The 24,607-nt window shown below is 38.9% G+C and overlaps 1 protein-coding gene across 1 annotated transcript; it reads right to left on the reverse strand.

Annotated features, from left to right (window-relative positions):
* Positions 1 to 19,316: 19,316 nt before the first annotated feature.
* LOC120781936 lies at positions 19,317 to 19,817 on the reverse strand. The gene has a single exon (XM_040114103.1). It carries the CDS (start codon positions 19,815 to 19,817, stop codon positions 19,317 to 19,319), a length of 501 nt encoding a protein of 166 aa, XP_039970037.1.
* Between the last annotated feature and the right edge of the window lie 4,790 nt (positions 19,818 to 24,607).

The following is a 24,607-nucleotide window of genomic DNA, read 5'->3' on the forward strand; positions in this document are numbered from 1 at the left end:
TAAACAGCTACCTCTCCGACCTTTCTCGTTTCCTCACTGCACGAAATCTCACACTTTCGCCCACAAACTGGACGAAGGAGTATAGACTTGAGCTTAACATTGCAGTCGACGGCGTCAAAATTCCGACTGTCAATAATCCTAAGATTTTAGGTGTAACATTCGACAGTCTATGCTCCTTCTCTCCTCATACGACCGCGATTATCGCCAAGGTAGGGTAGGGTAGGGAAAAGACAAAGAAACGTTGTTGGAAACATACATGCAATCGGCCGGCCGGTCTTCAATTACGCAGCTCCCATATGATCGCCTGGATGCAGTGGCACGCAGATGAGGAAACTACAGACCTGTCAAAACACTGCACTCCGGACCACTACAAGATGTCTTTTGATGTCTCCCATTGAACACCTCCACTGTGAGACGCTTATGCTCCCAGTTAAGGAGCATAATGAACTCCTCTCTATGCAGTTCCTGCTGGGATGATTTCGCAGAAATCACCCTTGCAGCCATCTGCTTGGAGCGGAACCGCCTCCTAGGAGCATCAAAAGGTCATTCCTGGATTACGTCGACGACGTCGTACAGTACTCCGACCGGTCTTCGGACGCAACTAACTTTCGACAGGTACTGACCGCCATTCACAGCGGAGCCATCAACACCTTCACCGACTCCCTTCCCGTGAATGGCGTTCTTGGATTCAAACCACCACCCATCGCAGACGAAGAGCTCCAGCTGCCGCGAGAAAGGGGTGTGACCCTTACTGTAGCAGGTTAAACTCCTACTTATCCAGAATAGACCCTGACATACCCAATGTATGTCCTGCATGCAACGAGTTTCCGCATGACACTGACCACCTCTTTGCATGCCCTACAAACCCTACCCATCTAACACCTCCCTCCCTTTGGTTCAACCCCGTCGAAACAGCACGTTTCTTGGGCCTACCGTTAGATGACATCGACGACAACACAAATGACATTTACCACCCCAACGGGGATTGAATTTCCGTTAAAACAATAACAAGGGAGTAGACAATTTTAAAGAAGAGGGAAATCAGTTAATATCTAAAGATTCAAAGTTTAAAAAAGCATACAAAAGTCAAGTTAAACAATAATTTAAATTTCAGGATTAATATGGCGAGAATTACAATACCTTAACGATAATAACGGCAATCAATGGACTTCTACAAAAAAATAAGCTCGAAAACCAATCGGGATACGATAAAATAAGAATCATAGAGATAGAGATAGTGAATCAAACCACAACGGTAATCCATATAATACACCCCAAGGAATTTAAGCAGATTATAAATAAAATTGAAAATAACTTAGAAAATAATTTCAATCAAGATAACAGGAATGACAGAGAAATATTATACGAAGAAATAAAGTCTATTAAAGCAAAAATAAACACATTAAAGACACAGGAAATAACAGAAAACGCAGAGGACTATTTAATATTGTAGGGACTACAAATCAACAAATATATGTATATAAATGACAACTTCAATAAATCCATTAATACATTAAAAAGAATCATATAAAACGATAGGATAGAAATACTAAAAACCTTTGACAAAATAAATAAATCAAACGAAAAAATTATAAAACACATGCTTTATTCCGATCAGATGCTTAAACTTAAACACATAGAAAGTAAAATTGAACAAATTTAAGAAAATATAGCTTCAGCAAAGCATAATATATTACACCCTAGTATATTATCAACAGAAGAAATTGAAAGATTATTGATATTATTAAATTAAAACACGTGGAGACAGGACTCCTTTCGTATAATGATGCTATAAAAATACCAACTATACACATTAAAGCAGATCTAATACTAATAACGCCATTACCTAATAGGCAACATTTTGAAATTATAGGAGAACAAAAATATGCAATTACAATAGGAAACAAAATGTATATGTAAATATACAGAAGGAGCACATTTCAAAAATTTAAAAGAAATTAACTGTCAGTTTTACCAATGTAAATACGAATATAAGAATGACACAATGATCGAAGATATCGAAGACGATACCATCCTGATTAAAAATGCATATAAAATAGAAATGAAACAAAACTGTGACAATAGAGAAATTGTACTCGAAGGAAATGCATTAATAAATGTTTATAATTATAAAGTTGAGATAAAAAATAAATCATTCCAAAACCAAAAAGTTATTGTAGAAGAAAGATATATTTTCCCTGAAAAAGAAACAAATGCATTACAGTTTGTAAAAGTAATACATTTCTCAGAGATAATAATAAATCAAGAAAAAAAAATATAAACAAGTTGGAAGAATTAAAAATACATAAAACAAGTAAGGAAGAGCTAAGTTCGGGTGTCACCGAACATTTTATACTCTCGCATGATAAAGTGATAATCGAGATTTCATTATCCGTCATTTACATATTTTTCAAATACCGTATTTGTGTAAAGTTTTATTCCGCTATCATCATTGGTTCCTAATATATGTACCTATGTATGTATATATTATACAGCCTGGGTGCAGCTTCCTCTGCCATTTCTTCCGTGAAATTTAGTGTTTCTGACGTTTTTTGTTAGTCGGTTAATGCACTTTTAGTGCTTTTCAACATAACCTTTGTATGGGAGGTGGGCGTGATTATTATCCGATTTCTTCCATTTTTGAACTGTATATGGAAATGCCTGAAGGAAACGACTCTATAGAGTTTGGTTGACATAGCTATAGTAGTTTCCGAGATATGTACAAAAAACTTAGTAGGGGGCGGGGCCACGCCCACTTTTCCAAAAAAATTGCGTCCAAATATGCCCCTCCCTAATGCAATATTTTCCTTAACAATTTTTCTGTAAGTTTTTGATTGGATTCAGATCTGCTAATTGCTCTGGCCAAGCCATAACCATAACACCAAGATCTGAAAACCAGTTTTAGCAAGACCCGAAGTATGTTTCAGATCGATCTCTTGTTGGAATTGTCAAAATGCAAAGCCTTATCTAAAACTTCAACGTAAATATGGCGGTCTATGTTTTCTTGCATCCAAAAAATAGGTTCCGAAACACAATATGAGAAACAATGCTAAACCATGAACAATGTTTTGCTCGACCCATTTTTATACTCTCGCAACAAAGTTGCTAAGGAGAGTATTATAGTTTTGTTCACATAACGGTTGTTTGTAAGTCCTAAAACTAAAAGAGTCAGATATAGGGTTATATATACCAAAGTGATCAGGGTGACGAGTAGAGTTGAAATCCGGATAACTGTCTGCCCGTCCGTCCGTCCGTGCAAGCTGTAACTTGAGTAAAAATTGAGATATCATGATGAAACTTGGTACACGTATTTCTTGGCTCCATAAGAAGGTCCCGCCCCCTACTAAGTTTTTTGTACATATCTCGGAAACTACTATAGCTATGTCAACCAAACTCTACAGAGTCGTTTTCTTCAGGCATTTTCATATACAGTTAAAAAATGGAAGAAATCGGATAATAACCACGCCCACCTCTCATACAAAGGTTATGTTGAAAATCACTAAAAGTGCGTTAACCGACTAACAAAAAACGTCAGAAACACTGAATTTTACGGAAGAAATTGCAGAAGGAAGCTGCACCCAGGCTTTTTTTAAAAATTGAAAATGGGCGTGGCCTCGCCCACTTATGGACCAAAACCCATATCTCAAGAACTACTAAACCGATTTCAATGAAATTCGGTATATAATATTTTTTTAACACCCTGATGACATGTACGAAATATGGGTTAAATCGGTTTACAACCACGCCTTCTTCCAATATAACGCTATTTTGAATTCCATCTGATGCCTTTTCTGTATAATATGAGTATATACATTAGGAACCAATGATGATAGCGGAATAAAACTTTACAAAAATACGGTATTTGAAAAATATGTAAATGATGTATAATGAAATCTCGATTATCACTTTATCATGCGAGAGTATAAAATGTTCGGTGACACCCGAACTTAGCCCTTCCTTACTTGTTTAGCTTTGTTTTTGTAATATTTATGAATGGTTTTTCCTATATTTTTACTGCTATCAATAGCCCTTGATATGAAGTAAATAATAAAAATATAACTTAGTTGAATTTAAATCAAATTAATATTTTTTTTTTAGATCGGATAATTAGTACCACGGATGATTCTATATTATTGTCCGTAACTGTAAGTGCCAACGAGCATACTACAGTAAATGTAAGAAATAAAGATCAAGCTCAGTTGAAATAAAGAGCCAAGAGCTTCAGCTTCTATTGCACCAAAACTACTTACATATACACATGTAACATATTTTACCAATATGTCCTCGAAGTATGTCATCGAGTGCGCGTTGGAATATTGAAGGCGCATTTTTTAATCCGAACGGAAGTCGTAAAAACTCGTATTTCCCGTTATTAACTGAGAAAGCTGTTTTCTCTACGTCCGCTTCTCTGCCTAAACCAATAGAAACAATTTTGTATAATACAAGGAGCGTTCCAATGTAAACAGGACTTAAAAAAAACAACATAACAAATGGTTTTTTCGGCAAAATCAATTTATTTTATTCAAAATAGTCTCCTTCTACTTCAATACAGCTTTTTGCACAGTCCAAAAGCATGTCGAACGAGTGTTTTTAGCTCGTTGGCTGGTATGGCTACCAGTATGTGCCATATCAGGTGAATACGGGGAGTGGTTAATGGTTAAAATGTGATTTTTGGTCAAATAATCGTCCTTCGAATGTTGGATTCTGAGCAAAAAATTACAGATTTTTATAAACTTGGTAAAACTCTTCTACTGATTGTTGACTACCTTGAATTATTGTGGTCATTTGATACTCGAGCGTTCCTAAATCGAGTTTGTCGGCGAAGTGGAGCGTTAAGCATCTGGCCATTGCATTCCAAGGGCATTATCTGTGTGTCCCGTTATATTGTTACGTATAGTGTGCAATATAACGAAGTATTTTGGAGTTCCCTTATAACTATTGTAAGTCTCTAGTATTCTGTCAATTCCCTTCTTCCAAGAGCTGAATTCAGCTTGATTTCCTGAAAACTCACGTATGCACTTCACTATGTCTGGCACTAGGTCGAGGTCTGTCAAATTATTATGATATTCTTGTGCAATCAGTTGACTTGTTTCATTTGCAAAACCATTTGTTCCACTACAAAGCTGCAGCAAGATCGACAACTGCTGCGCAACTAACTGTGTTATACGCTCTTTCATTTATATTTGTTCCCTTTTATCTCTGTTCTATTGAAATTCTAACTGCTTTTGCTGTTTCTGTTGTTGTCTTTGCGCTATTAAATCACAATTTTGTTCTTCTACTGGAGGAGTGTTTAATCTGGGTGGTCTGAGTAGGTTATTGGGGTTAGTTATTCAATACCATGGTTAAAATAGTAAAGATTGAATAATATAACGCACTGACTATCGAAAAAAAATATTAAATAAACAAATCCAATGCGGCAAATAGGTCAAATATAAGTAGTAATAAATGTTAAATAATTAAAAGGTGTTGGATTAAGGCTCCCTTCACTTACACTTTACTGACAATTATCTGGTTTATTTTATTATTATTTTTTCAAATATAAAAGAAGAAAATGTTAAATTATTACTAGGTATTATTCTTCTTCTTCTTTACTGGCGTAGACACCGCTTACGCGATTATAGCCAAGTTAACAACAGCGCGCCAGTCGTTTCATCTTTTCGCTACGCTATTCCTCTGCTTCCCCGGAGGGTACTGCGTCGAATTCTTTCAGAGCTGGAGTGTTTTCGTCCATTCGGACCACATGACCTAGCCAGAGTAGGCGCCGTCTTTTAGTTCTCTAATCTATGTCAATGTCATCGTATATCTCATACAGCTCATCGTTCCATCTAATGCGATATTCGCCGTGGCCATCGTTTTCTCTCGAAAACTTGCAACGTCGACTCATTAGTTGTTGTCATCGTCCAAGCCTCTGCACCTTATAGCCGGACGGGAATTATGAGTGACTTACAGAATTTGGTTTTTGTTTATCGAGAGAGGACTTTATTTCTCAAATGCCTACTCAGTCCGAAGTAGCACCTATTGGCAAGAGGTATCCTGTGTTGGATTTCGAGGCTGAGATGTTGTTTATACTGATTCCAAGGTAGACGAAATCATCTATAACTTCAAAGTTATGACTGTCAACAGTGACGTGAGAGCCAAGTCGCGAGTGCGACGACTGTTTGTTTGATTACAGGAGATATTTCGTATTGCCCTAGTTCACTGCCAGACCCATTTGCTTTGCTTCTTTATCCAGTCTGGAGAAATCAGAAATAACGGCGCGGGTATTGAGGCCAATGATACCCATATCAGTTGTACACTCTTATAGCAGATTGTACCTGCTCGATTAAGTTCTGCAACTCGAATTATTTTCTCCAACAGCAGATTGAAGAAATCGCACGATAAAGAGTCGCCTTGTCTGAAACCGCGTTTGGTATCGAACGGCTCGGAGAGGTGTTTCCCGATCCTGACGGGGCTTTTGGTATTGCTCAACGTCAGTTTACACAGCCAAATTCAGACATCGCGGTTTAAAGACAGCTTGTATAGTAAAAAGCAGCTTTGAAATCATGAAGAGGTGGTCTGTGTCGATTCTCTTTTCACGGGTCTTTTCCAAAATTTGGCACTTGGTGAATATCTGGTCGGTTGTTGATTTGCCAGGTCTAAAGAGACACTGATAAGATCCAATCAGTTTGTTGACGGAGGGCTTTAATCTTTCACACAATACTCTCGATAGAACCTTATACGCGATATTTAGAAGACTTATCCCACGTTGGTTCGCGCAGATTGTATGGTCTCCCTCTTTGTGGATCGGGCAGAGCACACTTAAATTTAATTTTTGGGCAAGCCTTCGCCCGAGCATATTCAACAAGAAGCGGATGTATTTTCCTTATCAGTTCTTCGCCGCCGCGTTTGAATAGCTCGGCCGGCAATCCATCGGCCCGGCTGCTTTGCTGTTCTTCAGACGGGTAATTGCTAGTCGAACTTCTTCATGGTGGGGCAATAGACCTCATCTCCTGGCGTTATACTTTCACTGCCGTTCAGCAGGCTTTAGAAGTGTCCCCACTATAACTTTAGTATGCTCTGGATATCAGTCACTAGATCTCCTTTGAGGATTATACAAGAGTACGCTCCTTGTCTTGAAACATTCGAAGAATTTTTAAGCTCTACCGCTGTCAAGCTCTGAGTACTCACGCATTTTGTCCCCATTCTTTTTCTGTTCGCAAATGCGTATCGCTTTCCTCTTCAACTCACGGTATTTATCCCATCCCGCGCGTGTTTTGGTCGATCGTAACGTTGCGAGGTAAGCAGTCTGTTTTCTCTCCGCTGCAACACGGCAATCCTCATCGTAGCAGGTGTTCTTTTGCTTTTTCCGAAAACCAATGGTTTCGTTTGCGGCTATACATAAGGAGTTTGAAATGCCGCCCCACCTTATACCGAGTTGTTGACGAGTGCTCTGAGAGAGCAGGAGTGCAAGTCGAGTAGAAAATCATTCGGCTGTCTGCTGTGATTGCAGCTTCTCGACGTCGAAACTTGTGTTTGCTGATGGGCGTTTTTTGCTGCAGGACCTCGGAGCGCACGCACATCTAAAACACTGCATACGTGTCTTCCGTCTATCACAACAAGATCGATCTGGTTGGTGGTTTTTCGATCCGGAGACTTGCGTGAACTTCTACAAATGACTCCATCCTCCAACTACTTACTGCCTATAAAAAAATGGGTTGCAACATGTCTCTTGAAATTCTCTTTCTGGACTCCCATATGGATTTTTCCCCCCAAAATTTAGGGGCCGTAAATGACAAACACGGGGAAAGGTTCCACCAAGACATTTCTGCTTTGGAGAAACTGTGCCGATTACTGCTGGACATTGTTAAGGGATACTCCAAAAACAAAATATCGCCGAAAAACATCGACATTAACATTTTAAGGTACTCTTCTTATATATAAAAATGAATCGCAAAATGTGTTGATAAGCGCATAACTCAACAACGCCTGGACCAGTTTTGCCAATTCTTTTTTTTTTAATTGTTCGTTGAGGTTCAACGATGGTTTTTACGGAATAATTCGAATAATTGCCGGAAACCCCCTAAAAACAGCCCTTTTCTTTTTCCCATACAAACGAATGAATGTTTGTTTGTTAGTAACGCTAAAAGAACGGCTTCACCAATCTTGATGAAATTTTCAGAGGTTGGTCGTTGTGGATCGGGAAAGGTTCAGAAATAAAAATACCTTATACTTTTCATGAGGAAAAGTCGGAAAATTTGATAATTCCAAAAAGTAACTTTTTTCCATAAAAATTTTTTTTGTTTGTTTTGTTTTTCAATATTGTGATTTGTAAATTATTCGAATCGTACAATTTCTGTCGGTTGCTTTTTTATTCCGGCTATTCAAAAGAAAAATTAGTCAGTGAAATCTTTACGTGTGTTTCATACAAAGTGATCAATTGCGAAGGGGTCGCCCTAATATCGGTCTGCGTTCTGTTTGCCTTCAACGTATGGCAGCCCAAGGCAATGGAAGGCAAGAAGTATTCCCAGGATGCGGTGACATACGTGCGGAATTATGGATCGCGGTCAATCACGAAGCGATCGTCACGATGTCACAACACAACATTTCAAACATTAGTTACGATGTTTGATGGACTTTATCCTTTCCTGATGCAGAGAAAGATCCAGTATTATACGAAGTGATGAAAACCAATATGGTTCATGAGCCTTACGGACACCACAATCCCACTTCGGTTTGTATGTCTGAAAATAAATACACCAAACACTATCCACGTGCTTTTCTTTCGGAAACACAAACTAGAAATGATGGATATCCACTCTATTGGCGTCGTTCACCAGACGACAATGCCAGAACATTCAGCATTCAATTTAGAATAGTGAATACCGAAGTTGACAACACACAGATCGTACTATATTCACCATTATTGTCTAATTCACAATCAAAACTCATATCAATATTGAGTATTGTCGTTTGGTCTAATCGATAAAATACGCTTGTAATTACGTCACCAAAGGAAGCAACATGGCGGTTATTAGCCTTGAACGATAAGGTCGATACATGAACTGCAACAAAGCGCTTTGTAGAATATTTACTTTTGCAATTCATGAACGTTTTCCGACTGTTGTGCGTCTCGAAGCACATTATTTGGAGAATGACCAAAGAGTGTATTGCAACCCAGAGAATACAGTACAGCCGGTGGAAACACCGCCAGCAACAAAATTAACATTTACGAGTTTTTTCTCAACTTTCGTCAGTGATCCGTTTACGAGAACTTTGCTCTATTCGGAAATACCTTGATATTATACCTGATATGCATCGTCGAACAAATAGTTGCGCAGAAAGCAAGGCCACCCAGTAGATGAACATCCAGGTGTGTTAGCAACTAATGCATTAGGACGAATTTACACAATCCTCCCGAAAAACGACGATTGTTTCTACCTTCGGTTGCTATTGATTAATGTACGCGGTGCAACTTTATTTGAGTCATTGCGTACTGTAAATGATACGGTGTGTGCAAGCTTTGGAGAAGTAAGGCAGCAATTACAATTGCTGGAACGTGTTAATCACTGGAATGCAAATGAATTTCGCACACTTTTCGTGATAAACATTTCGACATATCAGCCTTCAAACCCGCGTCATATATGGGATACGAACAAAAATGACATTGCCGAAGACATTTTACATCGTCTTCGCTAAAAATTGGAAATGGGTCAATTCCGGTTGATACTTCCGGTGGTTTCATATCAATTCCATCTTCCCTTTATCAATTCAAGAAAGATGAACTCATCACGAATGTTCGGACATTGGCCAAATTATCGTAAGTACGATTCCTTAAGTGCACGCGCAATGTTAGCTGTCAAAATACCGATGTTGTTGACTTAATCTGGAAAATTCAAAGTCAAATTCCGGGAGACTTGCGCTTACGCAAATCGATCGATGGTCTTGTGGAGTGGAATTTCTAAATTGTTTGAACAGGTTTGGTATGCCACCGCATCATTTGCGTCTCAAAGTTGGATCTGTCGTTATAATGTTCCGCATTTTGCGATATAGAATACAGGGGGGCAGAATGCCTGATTCTAAGAATTCCTTTGAGTTCTAACGATTTGCCATTTCAGTTCAAACATATTCCGTTTCCAGTGAAAATTGAATTTGAAATGACAAACAACAGTACACAAGGATAGTTGCATAGTGTGTGGCATAAATTTTGGAAATGCTATGGTTTTCACACGGTCAGATATACGTGGCGTGCACACGAGTTGGAAAACCATCTTTTCTGTACACCGAAACAGAAACCACAAAATGTTGTTTATCAAGCTGTGTTATATTTAACTCTGTTGCCCAACAAGTGTCAGATGAAATGAAGCAAGCCAACAATTATCGCAGCAACCAAAAGTGCACATTCAAAAAGCAACCGTCAGCGAGTGAACAACGCAAAATAGCGAGTATGCAGTGTTTGAGAACGTTTTATAAAAAATGCATAAACTGTCATATTTTCATATACTTTAATAAAGTTCAATATTTTAATTGTTTGACTGTCAACTATAACTAGTGTACGCGAGTACGGTGTTCTTACAGTTCAGAAGTAGAATGATAAACCCCTAGACGTCTACATATGTATATAATATATGGGAGGCAAAAAAATCGCCGAAGGCACCATACCTCTGAAACGAATTTTGATGTCCTCCAATTTGGGTCGAACTTTTGGGTAGGGGCAAATTTTGAAAAATCCCACTTTGACCCATTTAGAGTGAGTCCAAATGTATGATCGACCCCCACTAACTTTGGACGGCCGATCCACCCATGCCAGTGGCACACCCCCTGGAACTCCCCTGGGGGATTCCCCATACAATCCCATGAAAAAATCAGCTAAATTGCTATGTTTTTTCTTTATTTTTATTTATTTATTTATAATAATATCTATTTTTTCTCTTAAGAAATTTATTTAGTCAGAACATATGAAATTGAACAAAATTAATTTAAGTGATGATCTTAAACTAACAATAGACAATTGTGTTTGCCCTTGAAATCGCAAATGATCCTAAACTAACAATGGACAATTATGTTTGTCCTGAATATCGCAAATGATCTTAAACTAACAATAGACAATTGTGTTTGCCCTTGAAAACACTTATGCTTAAGATATGTGTACATACTGTCGGTATGTACAGTAGATTAGTGTTAAGATGTGTGTATGCACTCAGCATGTGGTGCATACATAAATAAGGATAAGGAATGCTATAAATAAAGGAGCTTTGGGCAACCAGAGCTGAGTTCTATTTAACAACCGAAACCCTACGCGTCTTACTTTACAATTACCATTTCATTCTTATTACCTCAAAAAGTTTACAATGAATCCACCATCCTCTACACCGCAAGATGAAGCAACTCCATCAACAACTATCGAAAACCCAATGAGTCATATACCCAAGCATGATGTTACAGTTTTTGGTGTGTCTACTGATTTGACTGATCTTAATTTACCAACCCATCTGGATATCTTGAGATATTATTTTTACTTAAGCGAACGTGCTAAAACAGAACAAAAAAAGTTTTCCCATAAATCATTCACTATTCAAGTACAAGATAAGTTGATTGGAATTTGGGAAAACTTGGTATGGAAATAATGCTGAAAAAAAGTGTATGTAATAAATTGAATAAATTGCTTGACAAGTATCAAGAGCAAATCAAGAGAAGAAACAACACCCAACAATTTACAGAGTATGTAAAATCTCTGGAAACAATTTTTTACATTGGAACATTAAAATGCGATTTGAAGGCAGCTCCTTGAGCATGCGGCTGGGTTCCCGAACGCCTCAAAGAGTTCATGCACGATCAACATAATCAGAGAAGACTACCAATGAATGCATTTATGATGGAAACTGAAGAGCAAGGAGCAACGTCTATATCATCAATGCCAACATACCAAGATCCCGATGATTCAACATACGCACCGCCACCGGTTCAAGAAGATATGGATAGAAGCACAAGTTCACAATACACAGAGAGATACGCCTTGGTATGTGACAGATTTGGTGTGCCTGACAGAGTAGCATCAGCATTAGGAACCGCTCTTTTGCAAGATTTTAAAATTAAAGATAAGCATGGGAAACCTCTCATCGTGGATAATTCGAAAGTTCGCAGAGAAAAAAACAAATGCAGACAAGAAGTGCTTCGCAAACGGTTAGATGATACCAATTTGTTAGCGTTTTCATTCGATTGCAGAAAAGATGATACTTTAACGATAGATAAAATTGATGAGAAGTATCATACTAGGATGGTAAAAGAACCTCATCTTGTTATTTTGAGAGAACCCAATTCTGAATTGATTGGTTACGTAAGACTGGAACATGAAACCGCTGAATACAAAACAACCAAATTAAATGGTTTTCTGGCCCACACGGTGGAATTATACGACGATTCGAATTGCTGTTAAAAAGACCATTGCATTGGTTTGTTTGCCTTCTACACTTCAACGAACTTTCGTTTCGGCATTTGTTTGAAGCTTTGAATAAATCAACCAGCACTGGACCAAGATCGGCAACCGGAAAACTGAGCCGTCAAATCGAAACTTGTGAAACTCTTCCGGTAAGTTATTGCTATCACTCATTTATTATAATTGTCAACCATTTTTAATTATTTTATTATTAGGTATATATTTTTAGGTGGTGGACGGCTTCCAGAAAATTGAGTTGCAAAATATGCCCCCTGCTCCAGAAAAGAAAGAATTTTCCACCGATTCGAAGTACTTATACGACATGGCCCATGCAATTTCTAGCGGCGTGGTTCCGGTGGATCTGGCTAACATCAAACCAGGGAAAATTGTACATTCTCGGTGGCTCACCAAGGCCGCTAGATTATTGCGATTATATGTGACAACGGAAAATCCAGATGCAAATTTAAGAATTCTGGTTGAATTTATAATTAAATGTTATGTGCCAATGTACTTCAATATCAAGTATTACAGCTCTGTCGTGTACGGCAGTGCATTATTTTTCAAGTTCATTGGTTGGTCACGATTTCTAGAACCTCGCTTACGCAAAATTATCAATCAAGTAATTAATGATAATTCATATTATGGGCATTCGGCACATTTCTTGTTATCAATGTTGTTTGATGATAGGAAAGAAAAGCGTGACTGTGCCATCAAGAAAATTCTACGCTATCGAACCGATGTTGACGAGCCAATGGAACTTAGAGTTTATAAAAAACCAGATATAAACTTTAATTGCACAAGTTATACGGAAATGATCAATTTGAATGATATAAATATTGTATTTGAACCACCATTCACGCGAAGCATTCCGTACTATACATTGAAAGAATATTTAAATCAAAATAATCCACCGTTTAATGATCCAAAAATTCCATCACACATACAAGGAACGGAACGACATGTTCACTTGCTAGCTAGCGTTTCCAAACGAGTTATACCGGAAAATGTAGAGGCTGTTATGGCGACGACATTAGAGAGCCGTACGAAATTGCCAAGACTTGAAAGTAAAAAAGACTTCAAACAATAATTTTTTTTAATTTCTTTTCTATAACTCACTTAAATTAATTTTTTTCATTTACATATGTTCTGACTAAATAAATTTGTTAAGAGAAAAAATATATATTATTATAAATAAATAAATAAAAATAAAGAAAAAACATAGCAATTTAGCTGATTTTTTCAAGTAAATCTCCAAAAATGGTGATTTTTTGAAATGATTGTATGGGGAACCCCCCAGGGTAGTTCCAGGTGGTGTGCCACTGGCATGGGTGGATCGGCCGTCCAAAGTTAGTGGGGGTCGATCATACATTTGGACTCAAGCAACGGAATTATTTCTGCGAACGGGAATATGCGTCAGTAAAAAAAATTGCAAATACCCTGCGGGAATTTGATCCAACGAATAACGCAAGCATTACGGTAGAGCAATTTAATGACAGAGTCGATCGAAGCATATACATAGATGGGACGAGAAATTTTTATTGTTGGCTATTTATACACGACGTTTATCATAGAGAAAGGTTCACGGCGCGGAGATCGTAAAAATAATTTTGGCTAACTCGGTCGAGATGAAGGAGTTTCACCACTGCCAGCTCGGCAGGAGAAATTTTAACATTTTCGCTTGAACAGAGCTGAGCGAGAAATAAAAATTATGCTCAAAACTATGTATGTATGTATATATTGCTCTAACAGACGTATGTTCGCTTTTTTGCTTATATTTTTATACGTTTATATGCAAACATGTGTATTCGTATGAATTCTTTTTATGCATATTAATGAATGCATGTGCAATTGAATACATTTGAATTAAATTACTTTTTCAAAGATTCGTAATTAATGTGAAAATAGAGCCTATTTTTTTAATATTTTTTGTATTTGATATATTCATACTTATGTGTATACTTCATTACATATGTATGTATATAACAAACTATCATAATATTACAAAAAAATTAAATATATTACAATAGTGATAAATGTACATTAATCGTACATTTTATCATTCAAAACTTATATTTTCATGTATCATGACCATATGTGTTTATGTTCGCTTTCGCGAATTCAAATCATATTATCACTTATCAATAATAGCATGTGCGCGCTGCTCATATGTACATATGTACATAAATATGTGCGTATGACATTGGCACACAAATAACGCATACACAACATACATACTTCTATGCGTTCACATGTAGATACTCCAGCTGAATCTAAACCATTGCGCAGCAGCACAAGATCTGCTAGATCAGACAATCATAGAAGAGAACATTGATGTCGCCATACTAAGTGAGCAATACTCCCAGCGTCCGGAAAGCACTTGGATTGCAGATAAATCTGGCAAGGCAGCAATATGGTCCTGTAAAGGGCAACCTTTTAAGACCTGCTCCAGAGAAAAACATAATTGCTTCACATGGGCGAATATTCAGGGGATTTATTTTGTAAGTTGCTACGCTCGTCCCAGCGCAGCAATCGCAGAATTCGAGGATTTCCTCTTAAGGCTATCTTTAGAAACCAGAGGCAAAACACCTATTATAATAGCGGGTGATTTTAATGCATGGGGCAGCAGATGTACAAATCACCGCGGGCGGCTAATTCATGAATTTCTGAGTCAAACGCACTTAACAATAATGAACACCGGAACTCGAAACACTTACCAAAAAAGCAATAAAAGATCCATAATTGACATTATGTTTGCAAACGGTTCGCTGAGCAGGCACATTAAGTGGGCGGTGTCTGACATATACACAAACAGTGATCATATGGCAATTATAGCGCAAATTTCGTACTCCCGAGATCAAGAACTTTTTAGCAGAAACCCCTGCCGAAAGCGAAGCTGGAAACAACAACAATTCGACCCAGACCTGTTTGAGCTAGTCTGGAGTGCATCAAAGGCATCAGGTGACGGCGCCGCTCACCTGGTATCAGCAGTTCGAAAAGAACTGGTCGCAGCATGCGATGCAACAATGCGTAGAACGTCACATCACAACAAGCGGCGGCCTGTATATTGGTGGAACGAGGAAATTTCCACGCTGAGAAAGCTCTGTCACTCAGCTGAGACGGCGTCTACAGCGTAACCGGGGTGAAACTAACGAAAACCACTTTAGGGAAGAATTTAAAAGCCACTAAAAAGCTCCTGAAGTCGGCAATTACCCGTAGCAAAAAATCGTGTGTTTTTGAGAAGCTGTGTGAGGAAGCAAACATTGACCCTTGGGGTAACTGCTTACAAAATATGTATGTCAAGATTTAAAAACAAGCAGCAGCAACCTAAAGATGCATCTTTTATGGGAAAGGTTGTCGAAACATTATTCCCGAAACACGACCGGATTTCATATGTCAAGCGACGAAACGAAGCTGCAGAGTCACCCCCGCTAGTCACGGAAGACGAACTATTGGCAATAGCAAAGAAAATCAAAAACGCCAAAGCGCCTGGGTTGGATGGCATACCAAACAGAGCTCTGAAGTGATTAGCTCAAAACCTCGAGTTTTCGCCAAAATGTACAACGCTTGTATAAAGGAAGAGGTATTCCCCGACTCTTGACAGGTACAACGTTTGGTTCTGCTCCCAAAACCACAGCGAAACCACTCCTGAAGAACCGTCATCGTAACACCACTGTGTATGAAACATTACCAGCCTGGGTAAAGGTGTACGAAAGTATAATATGAAACTGCTTGGAGTTAGCAATCCAAAACGCCGGCGGACCATCAGAGGATGGCCACGGTTTATAAAAGAGAGATCCAGACGCACTACGAGGAGCCGTCGATATCGGGTGAAAATGTGCAGTGGCAAAGGTGGAAAGTGCGGTACAAACTGTGTACTGCGCGCTGTTATCAGCTCTTTTGATGTCAAGAATGCGTTCAACTGTGTCGGCAAAATGGGCAGATATAATAAAAGCCCTGGATGAAATATTAGCCCCTGGAATACCTCATAAACATAATAATGAGCTATTTTAAAAACAGAAGGCTGATTTTTGATACGGACGAAGGCACCAAGAGCTACTCTATCTCGAGTGGAGTACCCCAAGGGTCAGTGTTAGGCCCACTATTATGGAACCTTATGTATGACGGGGTGCTAAGAAGACAGCAACCAGAAGACGTTAAACTAGTAGCTTATGCGGATGATCTCATGGTCGTAGCAGTGGCCAAACAATTAGCCGACCTGAGAAATAAATGTAATGAGTGCATAAATGGTCTACGCCAATGGTTCTCTTCTGTGAGTCTGAAACTGGCGGAGGGAAAAACAGAAGTTTTACTCATAAGCACTAGGAAGATAGAAGAACGAATAGAGCTCACTGTAGGGGAGTGCGAGATTACTTCGCAGCCTCAACTGAAGTATCTGGGAGTAATATTGGATTCCAAATTAAAATTTAAAGAGCACCTGGAGTATTCTTCCGCGAAGGCAAACAAAATTTATAATGCCCTATCGAGAATGATGACCAATAGAGGCTGTGTGCGTTCCAGCCGGCGATTCTTAATAGCGAAAGCAATGAGTTCCGTAATACTGTATGCGGCGCCAGTATGGATACAGGCAATGGATACAAAAGCGTATGCTAAACAAATAATTGCAGTGCATAGGCTTTCTGCAATTCGAGTAATAAGTGCTTTCCGGACTATATCAACCGACGCTGCTGAAGTATTAGCCAGCATGCCGCCTATTGACATCCAGGGAGACGAACTCGAGCGTCTATATCAGCTATCAACGCCTAAAACAGTATCGGCAAGGACAGATGAGAGAAACAAGAGCACTAAAATGCAGCAGGAGCGGTGTGAATTCCTCATCTAAAGCGGGGCGATGGACTCACCGACTTCAGTACCAGACATCCATTCATGGATAGACAGACGACATGGGGACCTGTGGACCTTCATCTGACCCGCAAATACTTAGTGGACATGGATGCTTTGAAGCATATCTTTTCAGATTCCACAACGAGATTAGTCCGAACTGTCCGACGTGTGCAGAGTATATATGTGAAGACTCTGAACATGTATTATTTTATTGCCCTCGATTTTCGAATACAAGGGAAAGGCTTAAAAACCGTACTCGGTGGTGGTAGTTTTATGGTCGATAATTTAATGACACCCATGCCAATCGACCGATAAATGGAAGCTGTCAGCGAAGCGTCAGCATTCATAATGACCAAACTGAGATATCTTCAACAGACTAGGCGTCCGTCAGTCCGCGCAATAGAGGAGACTTAAATGTCTTGTCCCTCCCACGAAGTAATAGGTACTTAACCGATGGTTCCGTGGGAGAGTCTTGAGTTGGGAGTAGGTTAGGTTTAGCGGATTAAAGTTCCGCACTCCGGCTTTCGATGCTTCCCCCGACTATAAAAAAAAAAAAAAAAAAAAAAAAAAAAACATGTAGATATGTCACCCGCAAAAATTACAAATATTGTTCTACAAAAACAACAATCGTTTCAAGTAGCATCAGCAGCGTCACAAGCCAATAGGCATGGCAGCCAAATAGTCGATGCCCAAATTTGTAGAAAAACACACAACAACTGCTTTTTCATTCATGAACGCAAGCGCACTTTAAACAGGCAAACTCGCTTCATTTATAAAAGCAAATGGTGTCATCTCCTCGAGCATGCCTTTGCCTACAAGCGTCTTTTTGCGACGATGGCAAAAGCTAAAAATCATAAATTGAACAATTTCTGATATTTATATGAGAAGGAAAAAGTGACAACCCTGCAAATATAAGTATTCAAACATATTAGAATAAAATTGACAACATAATTTATTTGTCGATTTTCAAGTCAAGAAATGTATCAAAGAAAATGTTCAATATTCGTTTGATTTATGTGTACAGTCAATCCCGGTTAAGTAGTACTCCGCTTAAATAAAAATCAAATCCCTCCCTCATCACTCTTAACAGCCTATATTATATCTTGCTGCATCTAACGGTTTGTTTTTTGAAATACGTAGAAATTATTGTTTTAAGTAGGGGAATGTTGGGCCACGTTTTGATTTCGGTTAAAAAGTCACATAAAAGTTATTTTTTGTGAAAATTCCAAAGCATGGATTTGTAGTGCGAGTCGTAACCTTCCTTTTGATAACATTGGTTTGATAAAATTCTACAAAAATTTAAAAGTTATAGCCATTGGCGCAAAAAACCTGATTTTGCGATTTTGAAAATGTCGGGCCAGTCTGTAAATCGATTAAAACATGATTGTTACCGATGAAAAACATTTATTTATCAATGGAAATGAAAGAGAGATTCATAAATAATAAGAAAAATAGCAATTGGCGAAAAAAATTATTCCGACTCGCAGTGGATGCAGGTGTAAGTGTTCAAGTTCGGTCCGGCAAATTTCAAGTGAACCCCTCGATCACAAACGATGCAATGGGCCGTATTTGACGATTCTCGTGCTTCGGCACTCTTTTTCTTGCAAATCGTGCAAAATCGAAGTCCTCTTCGATGTCGGTTTCGGTCGGAGACGGGCTTCTCTTCCGTGGCGTCTTCGATTTGCCACGGCCTTTTTGCTTCTTGGCTGCTGGTTCATCGGCTGCTTCGTCAATTTTTGCCGCTTTTTTCGGCCTTGTCACGCAGATCTGCGACAACCTCAGGCGATGTCAAAATCGTTGACCGCATTGTCTTGCGGCCACGTTTTGATTTCGGCGCAGGTGTGCCCAATTTCAACGGGCCAACCGATTTCAATGCATCACGGAGCTGTGGAGCTGGAAACAAGAGACAACGACGATGATGCAGCACCACTTGTTGAAGCTGGGCACTTGTCGATGCCTCCGACGTTGACACCTCCTCATTAGCAGCAGTCACAATGGCATCACCAGAGGCAAGAACTCGACGTTGATTGTCGGCGTCTTTCTCTTCGTCACCGAACAAATTTTAGCCGCTCAGTTCCGAAGCGACAAAGTCAACTTCAGCGAAAATTTGGGGGTTGAACGGGTAGATGCCAGTTGTTCGGAAGCCGGATTTGATGGTTTTCGGCGTTAACATAACATCGAGGCACTGATCGACAAGGAGCGCACATGATGCAGATCGAAAGTGACACCAATGTTTGGACTTTTTCCATGCATCATGCTTCACGGTCATCATGCCTTTAAATGGTGCAAATACCGCAACATCTAGCGGCTGCATTTTGTGCGTGAATTTCGGCGGAAAAGACAGCAACGTGATGCCATGATCCAACGCCAAATCTATCGCCTCGATCGATAAATGCGAACCGCGGTTGTCCAGCAGCAACATGGTTGGCGAAGCGGCATTAGCACCGGTGTGCTTGATGAAATGACGCATGAATTGAGGGAATACGTCAGAGTTCATGTTACCAGAACCGTTCGCAACACCAACAGCGCCATGACTCGCATGAGTCATAAAAATCTTTTTCATGTTGACTCGGGGAAAGAGGAAGAATGGCGGTATAGACTGGCCACTAGCATGACATCGCCAAAGCCAAAGACACATTGGTGCCTTTTTCGGCAGATGTTGATGAGCCGACCCGTTTGCTTTTGTCCTTTGCGTCGCGATGGTTTTGACAGGTCTTACCGAAACGGATGAAAAGGTTGGCAAGAGAATGCGATAGTTTTGGAAACGGTCGGGCACCCGGTTTCATCCATGTTCCATATTCGGTGAGGTTCAAACGGCGTCTTATCGAGAACGGATGAAAGGTTGGCAAGGAATGCATCGACATTCTCTTTGTTGAATCGCTTCGCACGGCTCTGGCTTACTTGCTCTGGTGTTCGCAGTGACAAATTTTGTGGCGTTTCATGAACACCAACTGCCAATCCTTACTCGCCTGTTGATTGTCGTTCCATGGATCCGGATACGACGGGCCAACTTTCCCAGCAAATTCATACGGGAGCTGACGAAGCTCCATCAAAATAAATCCATAGTTGATGTCGCTGGCCTGGAGAATGTAGCTTATCAGCGCCTTCTCTTGTTCGATGTTGAAGATCTGAAATAAAAAAAAAATTATTTATTATTCGATGAAAGAAAAAGAAAGAAACCAGCAGAACTCACTGTTTTTTTGTGCCCATCGTCGTGCTTTCAGCCAGCAAATTCTTCATTACATCGGCATTGGCAGTAGTAACGTCGATGCACCATCAAATGCTGCAATATAACGCATCAGGTTGGTCCTCGGAATTTTGTGTGCCGTCGCAGACTGTCGAACGCTGTTGTGATCGCCTCCAAAATGTTGTCGAAATCAACAAATTTTCTTCTGTTTCAGATAGTACCGCGGCATAATGAAAAAAAAATTTTTCGGAGCACGAAACTATCAGGAAATGTTGAAAAACTATTGTGTTGTTGAACTGCACAATGAAAAATCACTTATACACGTCAAATATATGAAGTTAGCATGTCAAATGTAAAAAACTATGTGGCCCGAGATTCCCCAAACGCTCATATTTGCAAAATGGCGGTGGATAATGAACACAATGTAAATTCATGCAAAATTTCTTTTGTGTGTCGAAGGCTAAAGGCTCAACTAATATTATAAACATATTTACCTGGATGAATTTATTGGAAAATGTGAAAAAAATCATCTGTACACAGAGTTGAAAAAAAACTTTCGGAGTGTCGAATTTCTTTTCGTTGTCGCAGAGAGGTTATAACACGTGTTCACAGCTCGAGTGCTATATAGAAACTGAGCTTAGTATGAGACGAGCCGATGACAGTTGGTTGCAGCTGTCAACCTATACTAGGGAAAAAAATATCGCGCTGGCCCGGGATTCCCCCCGGGCCCAACATTCCCTACCACTTGCTTATGTGCCATTTTACATTTTTATTTTTAACAAACTACAAAAAATCTGTGTATTTGATTCTGGCACATCACCGGCATTGACTGTATGTACATATTTGTCAAGGAATGTAAAAAATATTTTTACGTGGCTTGCAAAAATTTGCGTTGATATGTATGCAAACTCATATACGAGTAGAAACATACATATTTACGCTTGTTTGTTGGAGAAGCTGTTACAGCGGCAAGGGAAGCGGTGATAATCGGCGACCGTTCGCTTATTTTTTCGGCACAGCTCGGATTTAACAATACAATACGTTGTGACGCGTTGTCGCCACATTGACTGTTTGACAAAACGTCAGCTTCGCTATTAGTTGCCAGTGTTAACGAAGATTTCGCATGAAGCATTGAGTGTACATATTTACATACATATGTTGCATGTAGACAAATTTACAAACATTATGGGTATGGTCTGTCATATTTGTTTACATGCACGCATACATACATTACATACATACATTATATACATACATATGAGCACATGTGCGACCGCTTGATCTTTTAAGAACTTTTTATGTAAATGTGTAAATATAAAACTAATCACCATAAATATAATGTATATACATATGTATATTAATTATTTGGGTAATAATACATACCTTACTCTATTATATATTTTTAATGATTTTATGGAATCATCATGAAATGCATAGGCAAATTTTAACATACATATGTATGTACATACTTATGTACTAAGTATATGCTTTGATGCCAAATACTTGCAGTATGTAACACAATTGAGCAAATAAAAACACGAATGTCGATTCTTACAAAAAAAGTGTATTTAATTTGGGCGAATTGAATTACAATTTTTTCAAATACATCTTCAGTCCGTCTATAATATAAAACAACAAAAGAGTAACAAATTTATTCAGGTTCTATATGAAGAAAATATAAATTCTCTTGTATGGCACTTACTCAATTTTGATACAATGTTATTTTTACCGCGGCCTCCTTTGGCCGCAATCATCGCTTCAATCCGCTTGGGAACGCCATTCCAAAGTTTCAATTCGTTGACTTCTAAGATACTCCACAGTCTTCTTAGCTTTGTGCTTGGGGTTGTTGTCTTGCATTAGAACGATTTTGCTACTATCCAGACCCAATTTCTCCAACGAAGAAAAATACCCTTGCCTTAATATAGCTATATACATATTCGCGACCATATTTCCCTCGATTAAAATTAGATCCCCAACACCACTTTTACAAAAGCCACCCCAAAAAAGGACTTTTCCGCCCCCAAATTTGAGTGTTGGGATGACATCGCGGCTGGTAATACATAGTCTTTGATGACTTCTTCCACACGTAATGTATTCCGTCTGACCCGTGAAGACTGATCTTGCTTTCATCTGTCCAAAATACATTCGCCCACTGTTCTGGAGTTCAGTTTCGGTGTGCTTTAGCAAATTTTAGACGTAGTTCTTGATGATGTTTAGTAAGCAAAGGTTTTTTAATTTTGCGCCTGGCTTTAAACCCTAGTTTTTTCATCTCGCGGAGTACAGTAATGCGAGAAACTTGTTTTCCGTAAGTCCTCTCGAGTTCTTTTTGATTGATCGGTTGATAGTTCGTCTATCGTGGTTATTTAAAACGGATCGCCGACCGGATCGATGTTTTGGAACTGATATTTGATAACAATTGGCAATATTTTTCACTGACCCAAATGAAATCTCAGCTAAAGTTGCAACTTGCCGATATGAGAGCCCTTCATTCAACCATTGAAGCACAGATTTTTTAATAGAGTCAGCAATTTTCTTCATTTTTCTAAAAAAAAAACACGTAGTTAAACAGCTTCACAAAAAACAATCTTTCTAATTCTACTTACCGTCTATAAAATGAAAAATACTTCTGAAAACGTTAGTTAATTGATAAATAGAGCTACTGGTATTTAAAATACTCGAAAGTTGTTTACCGATGTTGTAACACAATTGAGCAAATGTGCACGTGGCGCAAACTAGAAGCCGCCAGAAAAATATTGAGAAATTGTACCGTTATATTTCCGCGAAAAAACTCAACTAGTATACCTATTCGAATACATACATATATGTATATTCTTTTCGTAATAAGTTGCGTAGTGCAAAAAAGTTTTGAAATCAGGAATATTTGATTTTATTTGCTCAATTGTGTTACATACTGTATATACGGATCATATACATATATGTAAATTATATGCCGAGTCGGTTGCGCATAGAAAATAAACGAATCTGTAGAAGTAAATTTGTTTACATTGGAATGAGCATTATTTTTCTCACTTAACACTGAAAATGCTCAATTCTGCTATTTTCGTGGTGAAACACGCTTATAGATATATAGTACTCGAGCTGTGGAACACGCAAGTCATAACCCCTCTCTAAGCGACAACGAAAAGAAATTGACACTCCGAAAGTTTTTCAACTCTGTGTACAGATGATTTTTCTACATTTTCCAATAAATTCATCCAGGTAAATATAAGTGTTTATAATATTAGTTGAGCTCTTTTAGCCTTCTGACACACACAAAAGAAATTCCTTTGCATGAATTTTACATTGTGTTCATTATCCACCGCCATTTTCGCAAATATGAGCGTTTGGGGAATCCTCACACACATAGTTTTTACATCTTTTGACATGCTTATCATATATATATTTGACGTGTAGTAAGGGATTTTTCGTGCAGAATTTCAACAACATTGGGCTATTAGTTTTTCTAACATTTCCTGATAGTTTCAGTGTTCCGGAAAATTTTTTAGTCATTATGCCAAGCGGTACTATCCTTAAACAAGAGAAAATTGTTGATTCTGGACACATTTTGGAGGCGACGAAGTCGGTGAAAATACATCACAACAGCGTTCGACAATCTGCGACGGCACACAAAAATTCCGAGGACCAACCTGATGCGTTATGCATTGCAGCATTTGATGGTGCGAACATCGACGTTGGCCATACTCGCCAATGCCGATGTAATGAAGAATTTGCTGGTTGAAAGCAATCGACGATGTGAGCACAAAACAGTGAGTCTCTGCTGGTCTCTTTCTTTTCTTTCTCTACTGAATAATAAATAATCTCTTTTTATTTCTAGATCTTCAACATCGAACAAGAGAAGGCGCTGGATAAGCTTACATTCCCAGGCCAAAGCGACATCAACTATGGAATTGGCTCTGATGGAGCTTCGTAAGCCCGCGTGCATGAATTCTGTCTCGGAAAGTTGGCGCGTCGTATCCGGATCCATGGAACGACAATCAACAGGCGAGAGCCGTAGCGAAGCGATCTCAACAAAGAGAATGTCGATGCATTCTCTTTGCCAACCTTTTCATCCGTTCTCGGTAAGACGCCGTTTGAACCTCACCGAATATGGAACATGGATGAAATCGGGTGCCCGACCGTGCCAACCAGACCCTTCAAAACTATCG

Source organism: Bactrocera tryoni, unplaced genomic scaffold (genome assembly GCF_016617805.1).
Source record: "Bactrocera tryoni isolate S06 unplaced genomic scaffold, CSIRO_BtryS06_freeze2 scaffold_745, whole genome shotgun sequence".
Classification (NCBI taxonomy): domain Eukaryota; kingdom Metazoa; phylum Arthropoda; class Insecta; order Diptera; family Tephritidae; genus Bactrocera; species Bactrocera tryoni.

Excerpts from the sequence above, each read along its gene's own strand:
- LOC120781936 (XM_040114103.1), bottom strand. The coding sequence starts at position 19,817 with ATGAAAAAGATTTTTATGACTCATGCGAGTCATGGCGCTGTTGGTGTT.